Genomic DNA, 15,277 nt, shown 5'->3' with positions numbered 1-15,277 from the left:
ATAGAATTGTTAAAAACCGATTCGCATGGATCCGCGAAAACGGCTAAAAACGCTGTATTCTGCTGCCAGGCCAGTAGATGGCGATGAAACACTACAGATTGAACACGTAATACACATGTGCGTGACTTTATTGTCTTCAGAGATTTGCGTTTCTGTTGTTTATACGTTTTCAAGAGCGTTTTCAAAAGTTTGCATTTTCAGGCGCCTAAAATGCCTCTGTCATGAAACCGAGCGGCCAAAATGCATACAATGTTTTACGTTTTTAGTTGAAAACGGTGTCGTATAAACAGCCCCTAAATTACAAGTGTGAAACGCTCCTTCACCCGAGGTTAAGTGCAGTGTGAAAAGCCCTATTGATTGGCACACCAAAAATGATTATCATTTACTCACATTCACGTCCCTCCAGACCTGTATGACCGACTTTCTTCTGAGGAACAAAATAGAAGATATTTTGAAGAATGTTGGGAATGAAACATTCACGGGAAAATTTTTGTGAGCATTGACTTCCAAATTCAAACAAACAAAAACCTTTTCACAAAGTTTGGATTGACATCTGAGGTAATTAATTTGCATTTTTGGGTGAACCATCTCTTTTAAGATTACAGATGCTTAATTAGTGTTAAAAAGTGCATCTATAAAGTGTGCAAATTTCCACACTGAGAGCTTATTTTAAAAGGAAAGAAGCAACTCATCACTTTATAAAAATTGTGTTTCTTCTTTGTTCTTGACTTATGTTCAGATTCTGGACTGTTTGGGCATCATTTCTTGTCTAAATCAGTAGTTCTTCCATTCTGGTCCCAGTGTCATTTCAAGGGACACAAGGATTGGAATTGAGAAAACACTGGCCTAAATTAGTTTAATATTTTTTTAGGGATAATTTATTAGGATGTTCGGGCCTTACTTTTTCTAACAGCAATTAAACATTGGTCCAACACAAACTTTACTTATCCTGTATGGTGTGTTGAAATCTTGGATATGTATTCTACTGTATTGTATTGAAAAATGCTTTTTCAGTCTGTTGCTTTAAGATATGCAAGGGTTTTGTCCAAATGGCAACACTTAAAGGGGTGGTATAATGCCCCATTCACAAGATGTAAAATAAGTCTCTGATGTCCCCAGAGTGTGTGTGTGAAGTTTTGGCTCAAAATACCCCACAGATATTTTTATTTAGCATGTTAAAATTGTCACTTTTTGAGGGTGAGCAAAGACGCACTGTTTTTGTGTGTGTCCCTTTAAATGCAAATGAGCTGCTGCTCCCGGCACAGGGGGCGGAGCTTCAAGAGCTTGTGTCCTTTAACCTCACACACAGACACACTGAACATTTCAAAAACTTTAAGCCTTTAATGTTCAAACCGGAGTCAGAAAGATGGAGACTCAAGAAGAAGTGATAACATGTAGAAGCAACAGGGCGTTTCTGAATGGTTAGTTGATGAATTTATGAAGCTGATGTGTAGTTATCTTCTAGTCATTGATTAGCATATTCTGGCTTGATAAGCTATAAATTGTGTTCAGGGGGCGGAGTTTATGCAAATTCTAGGGTTAGTGATGTCACTAACCCGGGAGGAATGTTGTGTAGTCTCTACCAGCCGTTTGTTGTAGTCCTTAAAAAGATATTTCTGTAAAAGCAAATATCTCCCTTTGCTTTGAACTTTGAGCGTTGTAACTTTGCAGATGTTGTTTATGCTCAAACAGCAACATTACACACTAAATAAAGTTAGAAAAGTGAAATCATAATCAACCACCCCTTTAAAATGAACATTTTGCTAAATAAAGTGTACATCCTGACACTTAATTCATTCATACCAGTGTGGAATACACATTAACGATTAACACAGAGACACTCGAACGGCAGGGAAGGGTTAACCGGGACAGCTGACGTCAGGATCTGGGGTTTGGTAGAGTTAAAGTTACAGAGAGAATATTAGTACCATCCATCCAGGATTTATTAATACATATTCAAGTTCTCAGATGATCAGCGCTAGTAAAACTGATGCCACATGTGATCATCACACACTGTTGTTTATATTCCCAGATATTTCTTGTCGGCTGGTCTGTCCGTGTTGAAATTCATGTCTGGCATCTTATTGTCAGGTTTTCCTAATATTGAGAATCAATGAGGACAATAAAACAAATAATCGAATTAAGTCGAAAGTATTTATTGCATATATAACTACACATTTTTCCCATCTCTGCGATATCACACCAAATAAAAAAAGACATTTTGCGAAAAATCATTGTTTCATCAACCATATTTCCAATGAATAGCATTTTAAATCAGCAACCAGTGTGGACTTGATTCATTGCCACCCCTAAATTCAGACAAAAAAATGTATGCAGGAAAATTCTCCTTTGGATGTAAAGATTGCATTAAAGTGGCATTATCAGCAAATTCAGTTTCTCTTCTTCAAGCTTCCATTGGTTTAGTGAAAGCATGTGTGTTTGAACACAACCGGCCTGAATGGGACACGCACACAAACACTGTTCTCTGAATGTTGACTGATTTTGTAGAGGGATTTACAGTCAAACCAAAAATGATTCAGACGCCAGATATCATTTTTGATATTTGTATCCTATGTGATCAGGACACTATAGTTCACTTATGTAAGTGAGGAGAGCAAAAATAAAGTAAACTGTGACATATTATACCCAGAAATTCTTCATACAGTGACTACCAGTGACATTTATACTAATTTGGGACTAAAAATGATTCAGACACTTTGACCTGAGCATGTTTTGCTGAAGTGTTTTTTCTTTAATTGCTAATGCTCTTTTTACACACAGACTGAACAAAATGAAGCATTGCTTGGTAATCGGTTGATCTAAACTGGTATTATCTAATTGTGTAGTTAAATTTAACAGCTGACAGATATTCAACATAATTCATCTGTGAGACAGTCTAACAGGAGGACGGACAAAACCAGTGAAATATCAACTGATTCTGAGTCATATTTTAGTACCGTTTTCTAAACTATAGCGAATAAACTCTGATAATGTGAGAAATGTGTCTGAATAAATTTAGGTTTGACTGTATTATCAGCAACAATTCATAACAATCAATCACATACAAAAATCTGAACTGTAAAGCAAGCAGTTGAAGCAAAGACAGACAAAACACAGGCTATTTTATATTATTTGTTACTTAAAATTTGATTTAATTCAATGCCTTTAATGATTTGCATAGTATTACATGTACTGATAACGACAATGTCAATATTTCATTTGTAACATCCTATTGTGTGATTTTGGTGTATATTTATACATGTTGGTTTACAAAACAGAGTTATATATGTCCAGTTTTTAGCTGAGAGAAGTTGTTCTTGCTTTCCTTGAGCTGGAGAGATACAAGTAGACTGTCAATCAGAGACCCATCATTGGTTGAGCACAATCATCTTAATATCATCAAGGAAATATCTGTATAAACATACATTTATACAATTATGTACATTCATGCTGGCACGTGGTCACAAATAAAAGGAGAGAGAAAAAATACAATGCATTACATGTTTCTCAGTAGACGTTTACACGACTTGACAACGACAGATTTGACAGAAAATTAATGGAATTTTCAACCTGAAAACATATAATTTTATGTTACTGGAAATCATAACTGTTACAAAACCAAAATAAAAAAAATGCAGCCTAAATTAGATGTGTGAATGTGTTTAGGCTACATTTATTTACATTTATTTAATTTTATTGTCGTAAAATCTCATTATATCTTTAATTATATCGTGTATTATTCTTAGCTTGTCTATCGCATGTAGAAAATATCTGCTCAATTAGATAAAATGAGTTCGAGTAAAAAAAGAAAAGAAAAGAAAAAGAGATCCAAACTCTTCATTTCCCGGATTTTCTTCAAGTCTTACCGACGTGTTCAGAAATCCGCCTTGCGACTGTCTCTGTTTATCCGTTTCAGATCTGAAGGAATCCCACACGACGCATTTTAATCCGTCAAAATAGCGAACACTTATATTTATTTCTCTACTTTAGTTTCGTGTTCTCCAAATGTGCAGAATCAGATCCAGAGGGTCCGCCTTTAGGAGCGCCTTGAAACGGTCCCCTCTTATCTGTTTTCATCGTCTAACCAGGGGACGCCTTGAAACCGCAGATCCAGTTATTTCTTTTTTTCAGATAACCCAATGCGGACGGGCCAGCAGCCAATCAGAGTCTTGTTTACACTCCGTGAGTGACAATACGCTGGCAACGGGCCAGCCAATCAAATCCTCCTCTAAATAGAGCCTTTTTTGAAAGCATGTTCAATAAACCCAGGCTATTAGCGTTATATAAACTACTGAGAACTATATTCAGTGCAGTCACAGTAATTCATAGACTTTTGTATGCTTCTATCGCACTTATTTAATAAAGACAACCCATAGTGTTTGTTTTAATTCATTATGTTGACTGATGACGTTTAAAAAATAATGATAATACATTAGATACATTTTAATCGACGTTGTGGCTTCACACTGTAGTAAGGATTACTCCAGGGTCGTTTGCACAGCCATGTTGAGGCGTTTAGCTCTTGTAATCAGTCTTTAGTGTTTTATTTTGCTTGAATTTGCCGCTCGCCTCACTGCGCTCTCTCACCATATCGAATTCCTATTGGTTGCCGGTTTAGACCAATCAGAACGCGGAGTGTCCCCGGGCGAGCGACGCCAGCTCATTATTATGCGCCAATCTGACCAATGAGCGCGTGTGTTTACTCTCCCGGAGTGGAGATTCTCGATCGGCACCGGACAGGAGAAAGAATCGGTGTTTGGAGACTCGATTCGCGACTTCAGCTGCTTCAACCGTACGAGGGGAACTAAGGACTAAACCACTGAAATATGCTTTCTAAAATTAAGGGACATCATTGACCTGCATATTTTTTTTTTTATCTTTATTTCTAATTACATTTATTTATTGTTATGCGAGGATATAACATACCAGTAAGTAACACATTTATTTGAATGTCATTGTGTCGCCTTACAAAAAAATAAAATCTAAATTACTTAAAAAATAAATAAATAAAATAATCTTAAGTAGCGAAACTGCACTAACAATTATTGTGCAACATAAAAAAGGGGAAATGGAAAACCTATAAATAACTTAATAAATCTATGCATTCAATTACAGTGCTAAATACGCAACATTTACACATTGTCATTTAGGCATTTATTTAATAAGTAATTTTGCGAAATTATACATTTTTTAATTAAAACATATAAGGCCGCAATACTCAATATTACCAAGGGATATTTTCATGAATTCTGTAACCACGTACAAATTAATAGGCTAACGCAACTCAAAAACAGTTGTATTGATATAGCAGTTTTTAATATTTCTAGAATCTACAAATGTAGCTACTATTTAATAGGCTATTGTTAAATTATAATATTTTCTCTAAAGAGCATGCATCGCAGTCCGATATGAAACATGACAAAGAATAATAATAAAAATGAAACGTGCATCATTTAGATTTCCAGGGGTTGATTATTATTAGACTCAGATCGGTGTATTGCTCAGTGCTTAATCATAATGAAACATTTTTGATGGATTTATGAGGAATATTTCAGTATGAGACCGAGCGGCTCGCGTGACTGCTGGTGCCCGAGCAGCGCGTGCGTCTCCCGGCCGAATAACATTACCGAAACACACAAGCTATACATTAAAATAACATCTCTGTCTTTCGTGTGTGAGCCTCTGACTTCGACGAACACAAGATAACCCAGTTAAATTATGGTTTTTGGTCACTTTGACTAATAAAGACAGATTTTTTACGCATTTTACTTCGTGCATTGTCATGCACGAGACACAAACAACTGCTGTGTTTGCGTCGCGATTATGCAAATATTTAACAACATATCACGTTTCGGCTGTCGATACAAAGCTTTCAAGTCTTCAATGGCATGTAAATGCTGAGATTAAAACAAAGGTTGAATGTTGTGAGCTCGAAATGGACGGCTGGTGGTCAGTAATGGCTGACGGAGAGAGAGAGAGAGAGAGAGTCAGTCAGTCATTCAGTCACAGGGAGACAAAAGCTGAACAAGCCCTGTGTGTGTGTGTGTGTGTGTGTGTGCATGGCCTGATACAACGCGAAACACTGCATTTATTTAAATTGTACATTTTTTCTGAAAAAGCTATAGTCTGTGTATATCAATTAAATAAACCATTTCAATGATTAATTTATCGTGTGACATGTTCTCCAATCGTGTAATTATTCTAGCAGAGACAGAAGCAGCACAAAAGAGCCTCGAGTGATGAAACGCGTTTAAAACAGATGAATATCTGTACAATATCAGCTGGTTCTGATTGATTTAATTGCTCAAAATAAGAGCTCAAACAGATAAAAGGAAATTGCAGTTGTTTACATTGCCTATATGTGCACACACACACACACACTTGTGTTTTTTCCCAGTGTATTCTGATTAAAAACCAAAGGCAACGCGAAAAAAATCGGTTTCTTTTGGCATTGTATTTATATAGTTTATAAATTGTTGCTTTTTATATTGCATGGTCCAACTAGGTATCCTAAAATAAAATATTGACATGCTATAAAAAACTGTGTATAAAATAGCACTTTTTTAAAAATTATTAAATTAATTTAACGCATGTATGCAAATCTATTTTATTTTTAATTTGCACATATATATAAAACACTAGGCCTATATAAGATTTCATTCATGTGTGAATGATCTTCTAACCACAACAAAAGCAACAGCAGAGTCGAGAGACATATTCAGATGCTGGAAACAATATGATTGTCAAGCTTGCATATTGTTTGTTTGCCATCATATGTGTGCTTAATGCTTATAAAACACGAATACACAATTGTAAAAGATATTTTTTTCTGTGTTTTAGGGACAAAGCGTGTATATTTATCACGCATCGGTCTCTCTCTATTACAGGCCTATTCAATCACTGCCATCTCTGGCCTTTTCACATCCATTCATTCAATGGACGTGCATTCAAACCCCAACGCAGATCTTCTTTATAAGCGAATGTAAATCAACATTAGCTCTCGATTTATACAGCAGTTTTCTTTAATATGTCGAATACTAACAGCATGAAGCAAATGCATATCAGGTTTAGTGCTAGTGTGCCATACCGAGATTATAACAACGTCTCTCCTTTCTTTCTTTCTTTGTAGAAAAGATGATTGAGGACTTCAACCTGAGCAGGAGAGGCGAGCTTTCCGCGATCTCAAACGCACACGGATTACACTACACAGGTTTCATCTGATTTCCCCTCGGTTTTTGGATTATATCTTCGGTTTAGTTAGCAATGGAGGGTCGTGATTTCTCTGCTCCGGCGCACCTCCTCTCGGAGCGGGCCACGCTCGTCCACCGCGCCGCCTCACGCGTCTCCTCCTCCGGCCACGGGGCTGTGCAACACCCGCCGCATTTCCCACCCGGGAAATATTACCCTTCACACTTACCCATGGCGGCGCATTCAGGTGTGTTGTGCTTTTATCTCATTCTGGTGTTCAAGTGTTGTGTTTTTATCTCATTTTAGTGGCTTTTCCATGGAAAACAGCGATGATTTTGAAACAGTGAATAGTGTTTGTTTATATATCAGGCCTGTGTTTGATTGATTATGTCTAGTAGTCTTTCTCATTGCTACGAAAAACCTGTATTGTAGCATAAAAAAAGACTTTAATCCAGATATCAGCTCAAAAACCCTACACATTAGAAACGATTTATTGATATTTATTGTCATTTTTGCTCTTTTCAGGTGGTACAAATAACCAATGTACACCATTTGAAAACCATTGAATCGTTTGTTTAGATTTATATGATCACTTCTTGTCTTTTCTCGGTTGTTATGATCATATTCTTGCTTGGAGATTTAGACATAAGACTAAAAAATCATTGTGTTTATGAATAACACACCCATTGTGAACAACATCTCGGTTTAATATGAATTGTGACAGGCGACGGTTATGAGGATATATTGGGCATGTAACAGCTAATATTATCTGTAAAGTATTGTAAAATAAGTGTAAATGATATAAATTGTGCTTCAAATTAAGGTTTAAGAACAGAATGAACGTGGTATCTTTTAATATATATATAAAAAAATGTTTTGCATTTGTAGTGCATTCATTTTTGAGTAGCCTATTAAGGAATGTCTAATGTTTAATCTTAATAGCCTAGTTTATATTATTATTATTTTTTTTTAACAGTAAACAGTTTTGCAATGTTACTGTATGAATGAGGAAAAAGGTTGATACAGTCAGATACAGTTTTCTTAATAATTTGCTCCATTTCTGAACAAAGATCCACATGCTCTTAAAATATGCATTCTTGCCCAATTGATCAATAACGCACAAGTGATTCACCAACCGTAAAAATTGTACATTTTAATCAATTAACTGAAGAATGTCATTGTTTTTTTGCATGGCTGCGGGCCTTGACGTTCTCAAGCACATGAATCCATTTAGTGTCTTAATTGCGTTTAGATTATTTTGGGAACAAACAGATTTACTAAACGCATGAAATGATTATGAATTTGGAAATGATTATTTTGACCCAATTTAGACTGCTAAAATGCATTAGAGTTTTATTGAAAAGAAAATGTTTGTACATATCCCGGTCCTTATATTAAATCGAAGCATCTACAATAACAAGGCATTGTTATTACCATACTCTCTGATATTTGTGGTTGTAGAATAGATGAGTCCATTTGGCCTTGGGGAACGAGTATTTAGGCTAATGTTAGCTAAAGATTGCAGGTGTGCTGTTAACCGGATATGACAGAGTCTTTTGGCCGTACACCCCAGCTTGCCGTGCCCTTAGCTGTCATCACTGTTCAATGATTGAGACAGGTGAGGGATTGTACAGAGAGATAAAGCTCACAGAGCTCAGAGTTTTATAGCTTTGTCTACGGTCTCTGGCTTGATTCATGCGGTGACGTTATTGTAGCACCAACACCGTGACTGCACCTTTATTTCAGACCAGGTTGATGGTCAGCAATCGGTTTTACACTAGCATTAAAATGTTTAAAAGGATTTTTTAACAATGCATATGAGTGATAAATTGGACAGGACGATATTTGATAGGGATGCACAGATATGAAAAGTTTAGCCGATACCGATAACCGATAATTCTTTATCTTTGAAAGCAGATAACCGATATATTGGCTGATAAATCTAAATCAAAATTTTTATATAATTTTTGAGAGCCTGCTTACAAAAACAAAAGTCTCACCATTAAAATCCATGTCCCAAACACACAATTATAATAATGTTCACTTAATTTTATGTAGCCGATATGACAGACTTGTGCTGCACTTAACTCGCCTATATTTTCCTTTTTTGAAGAGATTTCAATCATATTTCAAGCAATTCAAATCCATCATGTTGAACAGTGCACATCTGAAGCGTCTCAGCTGAAGGAAATAATACATTATTTATCGGCTTTAAAATATCGTCCAAATTTTCTTATCGGGCCGATAACGATAACATTAAAAATGAACATATATCGGCCGATACCGATATGGCGACCGATATTTGCATCCCTAATATTTGATATTTTGAAATGATCAGTTTATGAAAAACTGTGATCATTCTGGCTTATTAAGTGATAATGCACTTTTTTTCCATATATTACAGTGAATTTGGCAAACAAACAGATGCATTAATAGCGTTACAGGGCTTATGTGTAGTTATGTCTGCATCTTCCAGAAATTATAACTAAATATTAAATAGCTAAAAAAAAATCCTATATTAGTCCACTACTAATGCATAACTTAACAAATACCACAATTTATCTAATCAAGGCTGAGATCTCACTTAAGGACTTTTTATCATATGCTAATTTAAAAAAATCTTGCATAATATGACGTTTGTTTGGTTTCTATTGTATTTATATGACATTTGTATTTTTGTAATTAAATTTTTGCCATGAAAATAGCTTTGAATGCTGACATGGCACTAAATAAAACAATCTGAATCTGAATAATCAAGGCTAAGCTAAGCTAAGCAAAACATGCAAACCACGCTGGACGGTCACCAAACCCGTTTCTCTCTGGTCAAGCGAACGGGACCGGTCGATGGCGTCCCGAGGCGTGAAGGGGTGTCGTTGGACTCGCTCGCTCCCTCATGGCCTCGCATGAATACTTTACAAAGAACATGAATATTTCAGGGAATTGATGTACAAATGCATTCAGACGCGGGTTGGGATCCCGGCTCAGTGAAAGAGCTTGTGTGGTGTCTTTCAGAGGCTTTGTTATTCAGCTGCTGTTGGGAAACGCCGATGTTCCTCAAAGACTTACGAAATGTTGGGCACGTTTCTGAGAAAGCTCTCGATTTCACTTCTCCTCAACTCCATTATTTCGGTCGTTTCTTTTTGGTTTGCTGCTTGTTCTTGGACTGAAGTTGCACTTTTGCATTCATCTCATCACAGCATCTTATACAGGTTACAGGATAAATCAAGCTCAGTTTTAAACTTTAAAAAACCTCTGCATTGACCAGAAACCAATGCAGATGTTCATCATTAGCTTTGGTGCAACAAGTACAATTAAACTTTTACATGTGCTTAGGGTTCAGGATTTGGATTAGGCCATATCCAGCCCTTCCCAAAAGCATCGTTAGCCAACTATGGTCATGTCGTTATCAGCATACAAAAGTTTTGGATTGATAAGATTTTTAATGTTTTTAAAAGAACAGCGTTTATCTGAAATGGAAAGGTTTTGTAACATTAAACACTAACGTTCAAAAGTTTGGGGTCAGTATGAATTTTTATTTACTTTTTTTACTTTTGGGGGAAAGAAATGAAAGAAATCAATACTTTTATTCATCAAGGATGAATTAAATTGATCAAAAGTTACAGTAAAGACATTTGTAATTATATTATATAGATTATAAAGATTATATTTCAGATAAATGCTGTTCTTTTGAACTTTCTATTCATCAAAGAATCCTGAAACACAACTGTTTTCAACATTGATAATAATCATAAATGTTTCTTGAGCATCAAATCCTCATATTAGAGTGATTTCTGAAGGATCATGTGACACTGAAGACTGGAGTAATGATGCTGAAAATTCAGCTTTGATCACAGGAATAAATTACACTTTAAAATATCTTAAAATTGAAAAGTTATTTTAAATTGAATGTCTGACTGGAAGCCCTTCTGCCGGCGGAGTTCTCACCACCTTTTGAACGATTTTCCGATGTAAATTCAGGACTTTGCGTGTTCCTTCTCCTTTTCCCTATTCTTTGTTATTTGTTCATCGGAACGTCGTCTCTTTGGTTGGCCAAAATTCTTAAGAATATAAATTTCTAACGTTAGTCACTGTCGTTGTCTAGGACATCTCTCCTCTAGCTAACTTCCCTCTTCATGCTTCTCTCTCCTCCACTCCCCCCTTCATGTGCACGCACACTAACCCCCCCACCCCCACCCCCAAATCATTCTTGTCGGTTATTGGCTGGAACACTGTTTGTTATGTTTCATGCAATTCGTGGTCCAGGCTGGGCCAGTTTGTTTTTGTTGCCGTTTGTGGAGCCTGGGCTGTCTACAGAGACCGCATTTCTTTACAGTGTGTTCAGGGGACAGGCAACTAGCGGATAGTGAAGAGCTGGATGTGACAAATGTTTTGGCCTAAAAAATGCGTGGCATCGCTTAGAGCACCTTTAATGGGCCTCATTTATGAAACAAATGTACGACAGAAAACTGGGCGTACGGTCGTTTCCATGCAAAACTTGGCATCTCGTGCCAGGTCTCAGCTTGTGTACGCACGTTTTTGAGTTAGCATGAACTTTACTTAGCATAGTAAATCTGTTATGAGAGCATTTTGATCATTAAAGATAGACTATTTTCCTGACTGACAACCAAAGCTCATTAGTTGACCATTAACCGTTAAGATTAGAATGTCAAATAAAAATTTAGTTAGAATAGACGGGTGTCTTAGCCTAGAAATCTAGACGCACCCTAGCGGCAGCGAAATGTATTTTGCAGCCAGGGCAGTCTAGCAACTCTCCATTGACTTTCGAGCTGCAAAAACCTAAATTGGGTCAGGCCAATCACGTCGTGTATAGAGTAGGCGGGGCGGGCTTAACATAATAACGACAGAGTTGCGACGGTTCCCTGCTACTTGAAAACAAAGAAGAGCTGCTGGCGAACATCTTTCGAATCGGCTTTGGCCGCGACTCTGGAGGACTTTTCTTTGAGAAAAGAGCATAGAACGGCACTTAAGTCATTCTTAAAAAAGGAAGTTGTGTTCGTAGTTTTGCCGGCCAGATATGGCAAAAGTTGAATCTATCAACTAGCTCCGCTGTTGGGAAAACGCTCTGGTTGGTTGAAGCGCTGTCCTATTGCGTGCAGAGGGAATTTGAAAGACAGCCGTTTATCCCGCCCCTCGGATTGAGCCGTGTCTATGGTGAGTTGCCAGACCCAACATCTTGATGTAGGTCTGGCTTGCCAGGCTATGGGTGTCTGTGACCAATTAAAAATACCACAACTGTTAGTTTTTTTACATGGGTTTCGCTTCAAATAGCAGCATAAACAAGAGAACATGAGGATTCGCCCGTCGTCACATTACGCACCCGTGAATGGAGAAAAACAGAATCAAATTATATATATAAAGGAATAAAGTAAATTGCCTAGCACTACAATACACAAATATATTTCACTTAAATGATTAACATATTAACTAAAGAAAAAACAGTGTGATGCTCGTTTTTGTGACACTCTAATGCATTATATTTGTTTTCTTCTTGCACACAACATATCATATATTCTAGCGTTGCTAACTTGACATCTCAGCCATTCATCATCAAACTAAAATGCAGTCAACCAAACATAAAAGTTACTCTGCTCAATTTAAATAGTCCGCTGTGAAATCATTGTGCTATGGGATCAATATCCCACCCAAAAGTATTGTGGTCACGGATCAAAAAATAATAAGAGTGAATTAAAAATTGAAAACAAATTGTAAAAATATATTGCAAAAACAGAAAAAATAAATAATGCAAAATGATCAGAATAGCAAACGGTCAGTCATGGATCAAAAAATAACAAGCAGGAATAAAAACATTAAACATTAAAAATTATATTGCACAAAACTTATGTTTATGTTTTCTTAAAATTATGTTTTCCTTGGTTTTATTACTCTGTACTTTGTGCTCTCTTACATTTGCTCATATTTTACTCTTTTGTTATCCTGTGCTGTTTTTCTCTTCGCTCTACTTTCCACGTCCTGCGCTTGCTTTCACAAATGTTGCAGTTGGAGTTTCATGTAAATTAGGGGCGGGCTTAAGCGTCACCATTGGTCCACTAGTTCTAGATTGACAGCTCCTCCTCTAGCCAATCAATCGAAGAGTGGAGTTGACGTCACTCCAATGCGACTCAAGCTACTGACACACCTATTACATCATCAGCATTGACCAGTGGTAGTTAGAAGGTGTTTACCAGACACTTTTCCAGAAAGTTCGCTTTGGCAAGCGGTTTCAAACTCCCAAAACAAACTCCAAACGAGCTTCATTTTGCCCTGTTTTTGTTAGAAATTACGTCACGCCAGTTCGTTCTTCGATTTTGCTTGAAGTATCAACCTTAGCATCAACAACACTCACATTTTCTTAAGAAACTGAAGAACTCTAGTCTGTCAGCCATGGCGATGGACGATGGCATCGTCTATCGGCCCGACCCTAGTTGAGTTGTGTTGGGTTTTGTTGGGTTGTTGAGTTGTGTTGTGTTGTGAGTTGTGCTTTGTTGAGTTTATTTTTTATTTTTTTTATTTTTTTTGAGTTGGGTTGATTTGTGTTGATTTGTGTTGATTTGAGTTGTTGTTGTGTTGAGTTGTTTTGTTTTGTTGAGTTGTGCTTTGAGTTGTTTTGTGTTTTTGAGTTGTGCTGAGTTGTGCTGAGTTGTGCTGAGTTGTGCTGAGTTGTGCTGAGTTGTGCTGAGTTGTGCTGAGTTGTGCTGAGTTGTGCTGAGTTGTGCTGAGTTGTGCTGAGTTGTGCTGAGTTGTTGAGTTGAGTTGTGTTGATTTGAGTTGTTGATTTGAGTTGTGTTGACTTTTGTTTTGTTGAGTTGTGCTGTTGAGTTGTTTTATGGTTTTTTTGAGTTGTTGAGTTGTGTTGAGTTGTGTTGAGTTGTGTTGAGTTGTGTTGAGTTGTGTTGAGTTGTGTTGAGTTGTGTTGAGTTGAGTTGTGTTGAGTTGAGTTGTGTTGAGTTGTTGATTTGTGTTGAATTGAGTTGTTGATTTGAGTTGTGTTGATTTGAGTTGTGAGTTGTATTTTTGTTTTGTTGTGTTGTGCTTTGTTTAGTTGATTTGTGTTTTTTTTTAGTTGAGTTGAGTTGAGTTGAGTTGTGAGATGAGTTGTGATGTGTTGAGTTGTGTTGAGTTGTGTTGAGTTGTGTTGAGTTGTGTTGAGTTGTGATGAGTTGAGTTGAGTTGTGATGAGTTGAGTTGAGTTTTGTTGAGGTGTGTTGGGTTGTGTTGAGTTGTTGTGAGTTGAGTTGTTGATTTGTGTTGAGTTGAGTTGTTGATTTGTGTTGAGTTGATTTGAGTTGTTTTGAGCTGTGTTGGGTTGAGTTGTTGAGTTGTGTTGTGTTGAGTTGTTGATTTGTGTTGAGTTGATTTGAGTTGTTTTGAGCTGTGTTGGGTTGAGTTGTTGAGTTGTGTTGAGTTGATTTGTTTTGAGCTGTGTTGGGTTGAGTTGTTGAGTTGTGTTGAGTTGAGTTGTTTTGAGCTGTGTTGGGTTGAGTTGTTGAGTTGTGTTGAGTTGAGTTGTTGATTTGTGTTGAGTTGATTTGAGTTGTTTTGAGCTTTGTTGAGTTGTGTTGAGTTGTTGATTTGTGTTGAGTTGATTTGAGTTGTTTTGAGCTGTGTTGGGTTGAGTTGTTGAGTTGTGTTGAGTTGAGTTGTTTTGAGCTGTGTTGGGTTGAGTTGTTGAGTTGTGTTGAGTTGGCTTCCTTCCTGCAACCCCCGACACACTCCCAGACCAGCTCCATTGTTTCTGATCACAGCTTTGTGTGTGTTTTACAGCATGTTGCTCAAAGATAAAAACACCCCCCTCCCTCCCTCCCTCATTCCCTCTTTTATTGTCTTGGAGGGGCAGAGCGTCTCTGTCTGTCCCCTAACTCTTACATCCGTCCTGGATATCCCAGCAACCCGGCTCTGTTTACAGGCTAACCCTGCTGACGTCTCCTACCCTCGCGCTCTACCTTCCAGAGGGGAATAAATAACTCTCTATTAAAGCGCTCGTCGTGTGTGTGAACGAGGAAGAAGAGGGGGAACGGGGAGGCAGGCACAGGTGTTCAGTGCGGTTGGGAATGTGTGTCTGGTGTTTATG

General features: G+C 37.3%; 1 protein-coding gene and 1 long non-coding RNA gene across 2 annotated transcripts in view; one reads left to right on the top strand and one right to left on the bottom strand.

Moving 5' to 3' along the window:
* Positions 1-2,136: 2,136 nt before the first annotated feature.
* On the bottom strand, positions 2,137-4,011 carry LOC307170757. Its single transcript, XR_013823439.1, has 3 exons — positions 3,867-4,011; positions 3,501-3,570; positions 2,137-3,411 (listed from the first exon to the last, which is right to left on the bottom strand). It is a non-coding gene; the product is annotated as an uncharacterized lncRNA (long non-coding RNA).
* A 774-nt stretch (positions 4,012-4,785) lies between these two features.
* The window catches only part of bahcc1a (BAH domain and coiled-coil containing 1a), a 125,746-nt gene continuing 115,254 nt past the window's right edge, over positions 4,786-15,277 (top strand). Inside the window, exons 1-2 of the mRNA XM_079885228.1 lie at positions 4,786-4,928; positions 7,130-7,435. Coding sequence (XP_079741354.1) covers positions 7,264-7,435 — 172 coding nt within the window. The 5' untranslated portion in view covers positions 4,786-4,928; positions 7,130-7,263. The remainder of the gene's footprint in view (positions 4,929-7,129; positions 7,436-15,277) is intronic.

This window comes from Squalius cephalus (genome assembly GCF_949319135.1).
Source record: "Squalius cephalus genome assembly, chromosome: 1".
Classification (NCBI taxonomy): domain Eukaryota; kingdom Metazoa; phylum Chordata; class Actinopteri; order Cypriniformes; family Leuciscidae; genus Squalius; species Squalius cephalus.
The sequence above is the reverse complement of the archived record's forward strand: the minus strand, read 5'-3'. Positions and strand labels throughout refer to the sequence as shown.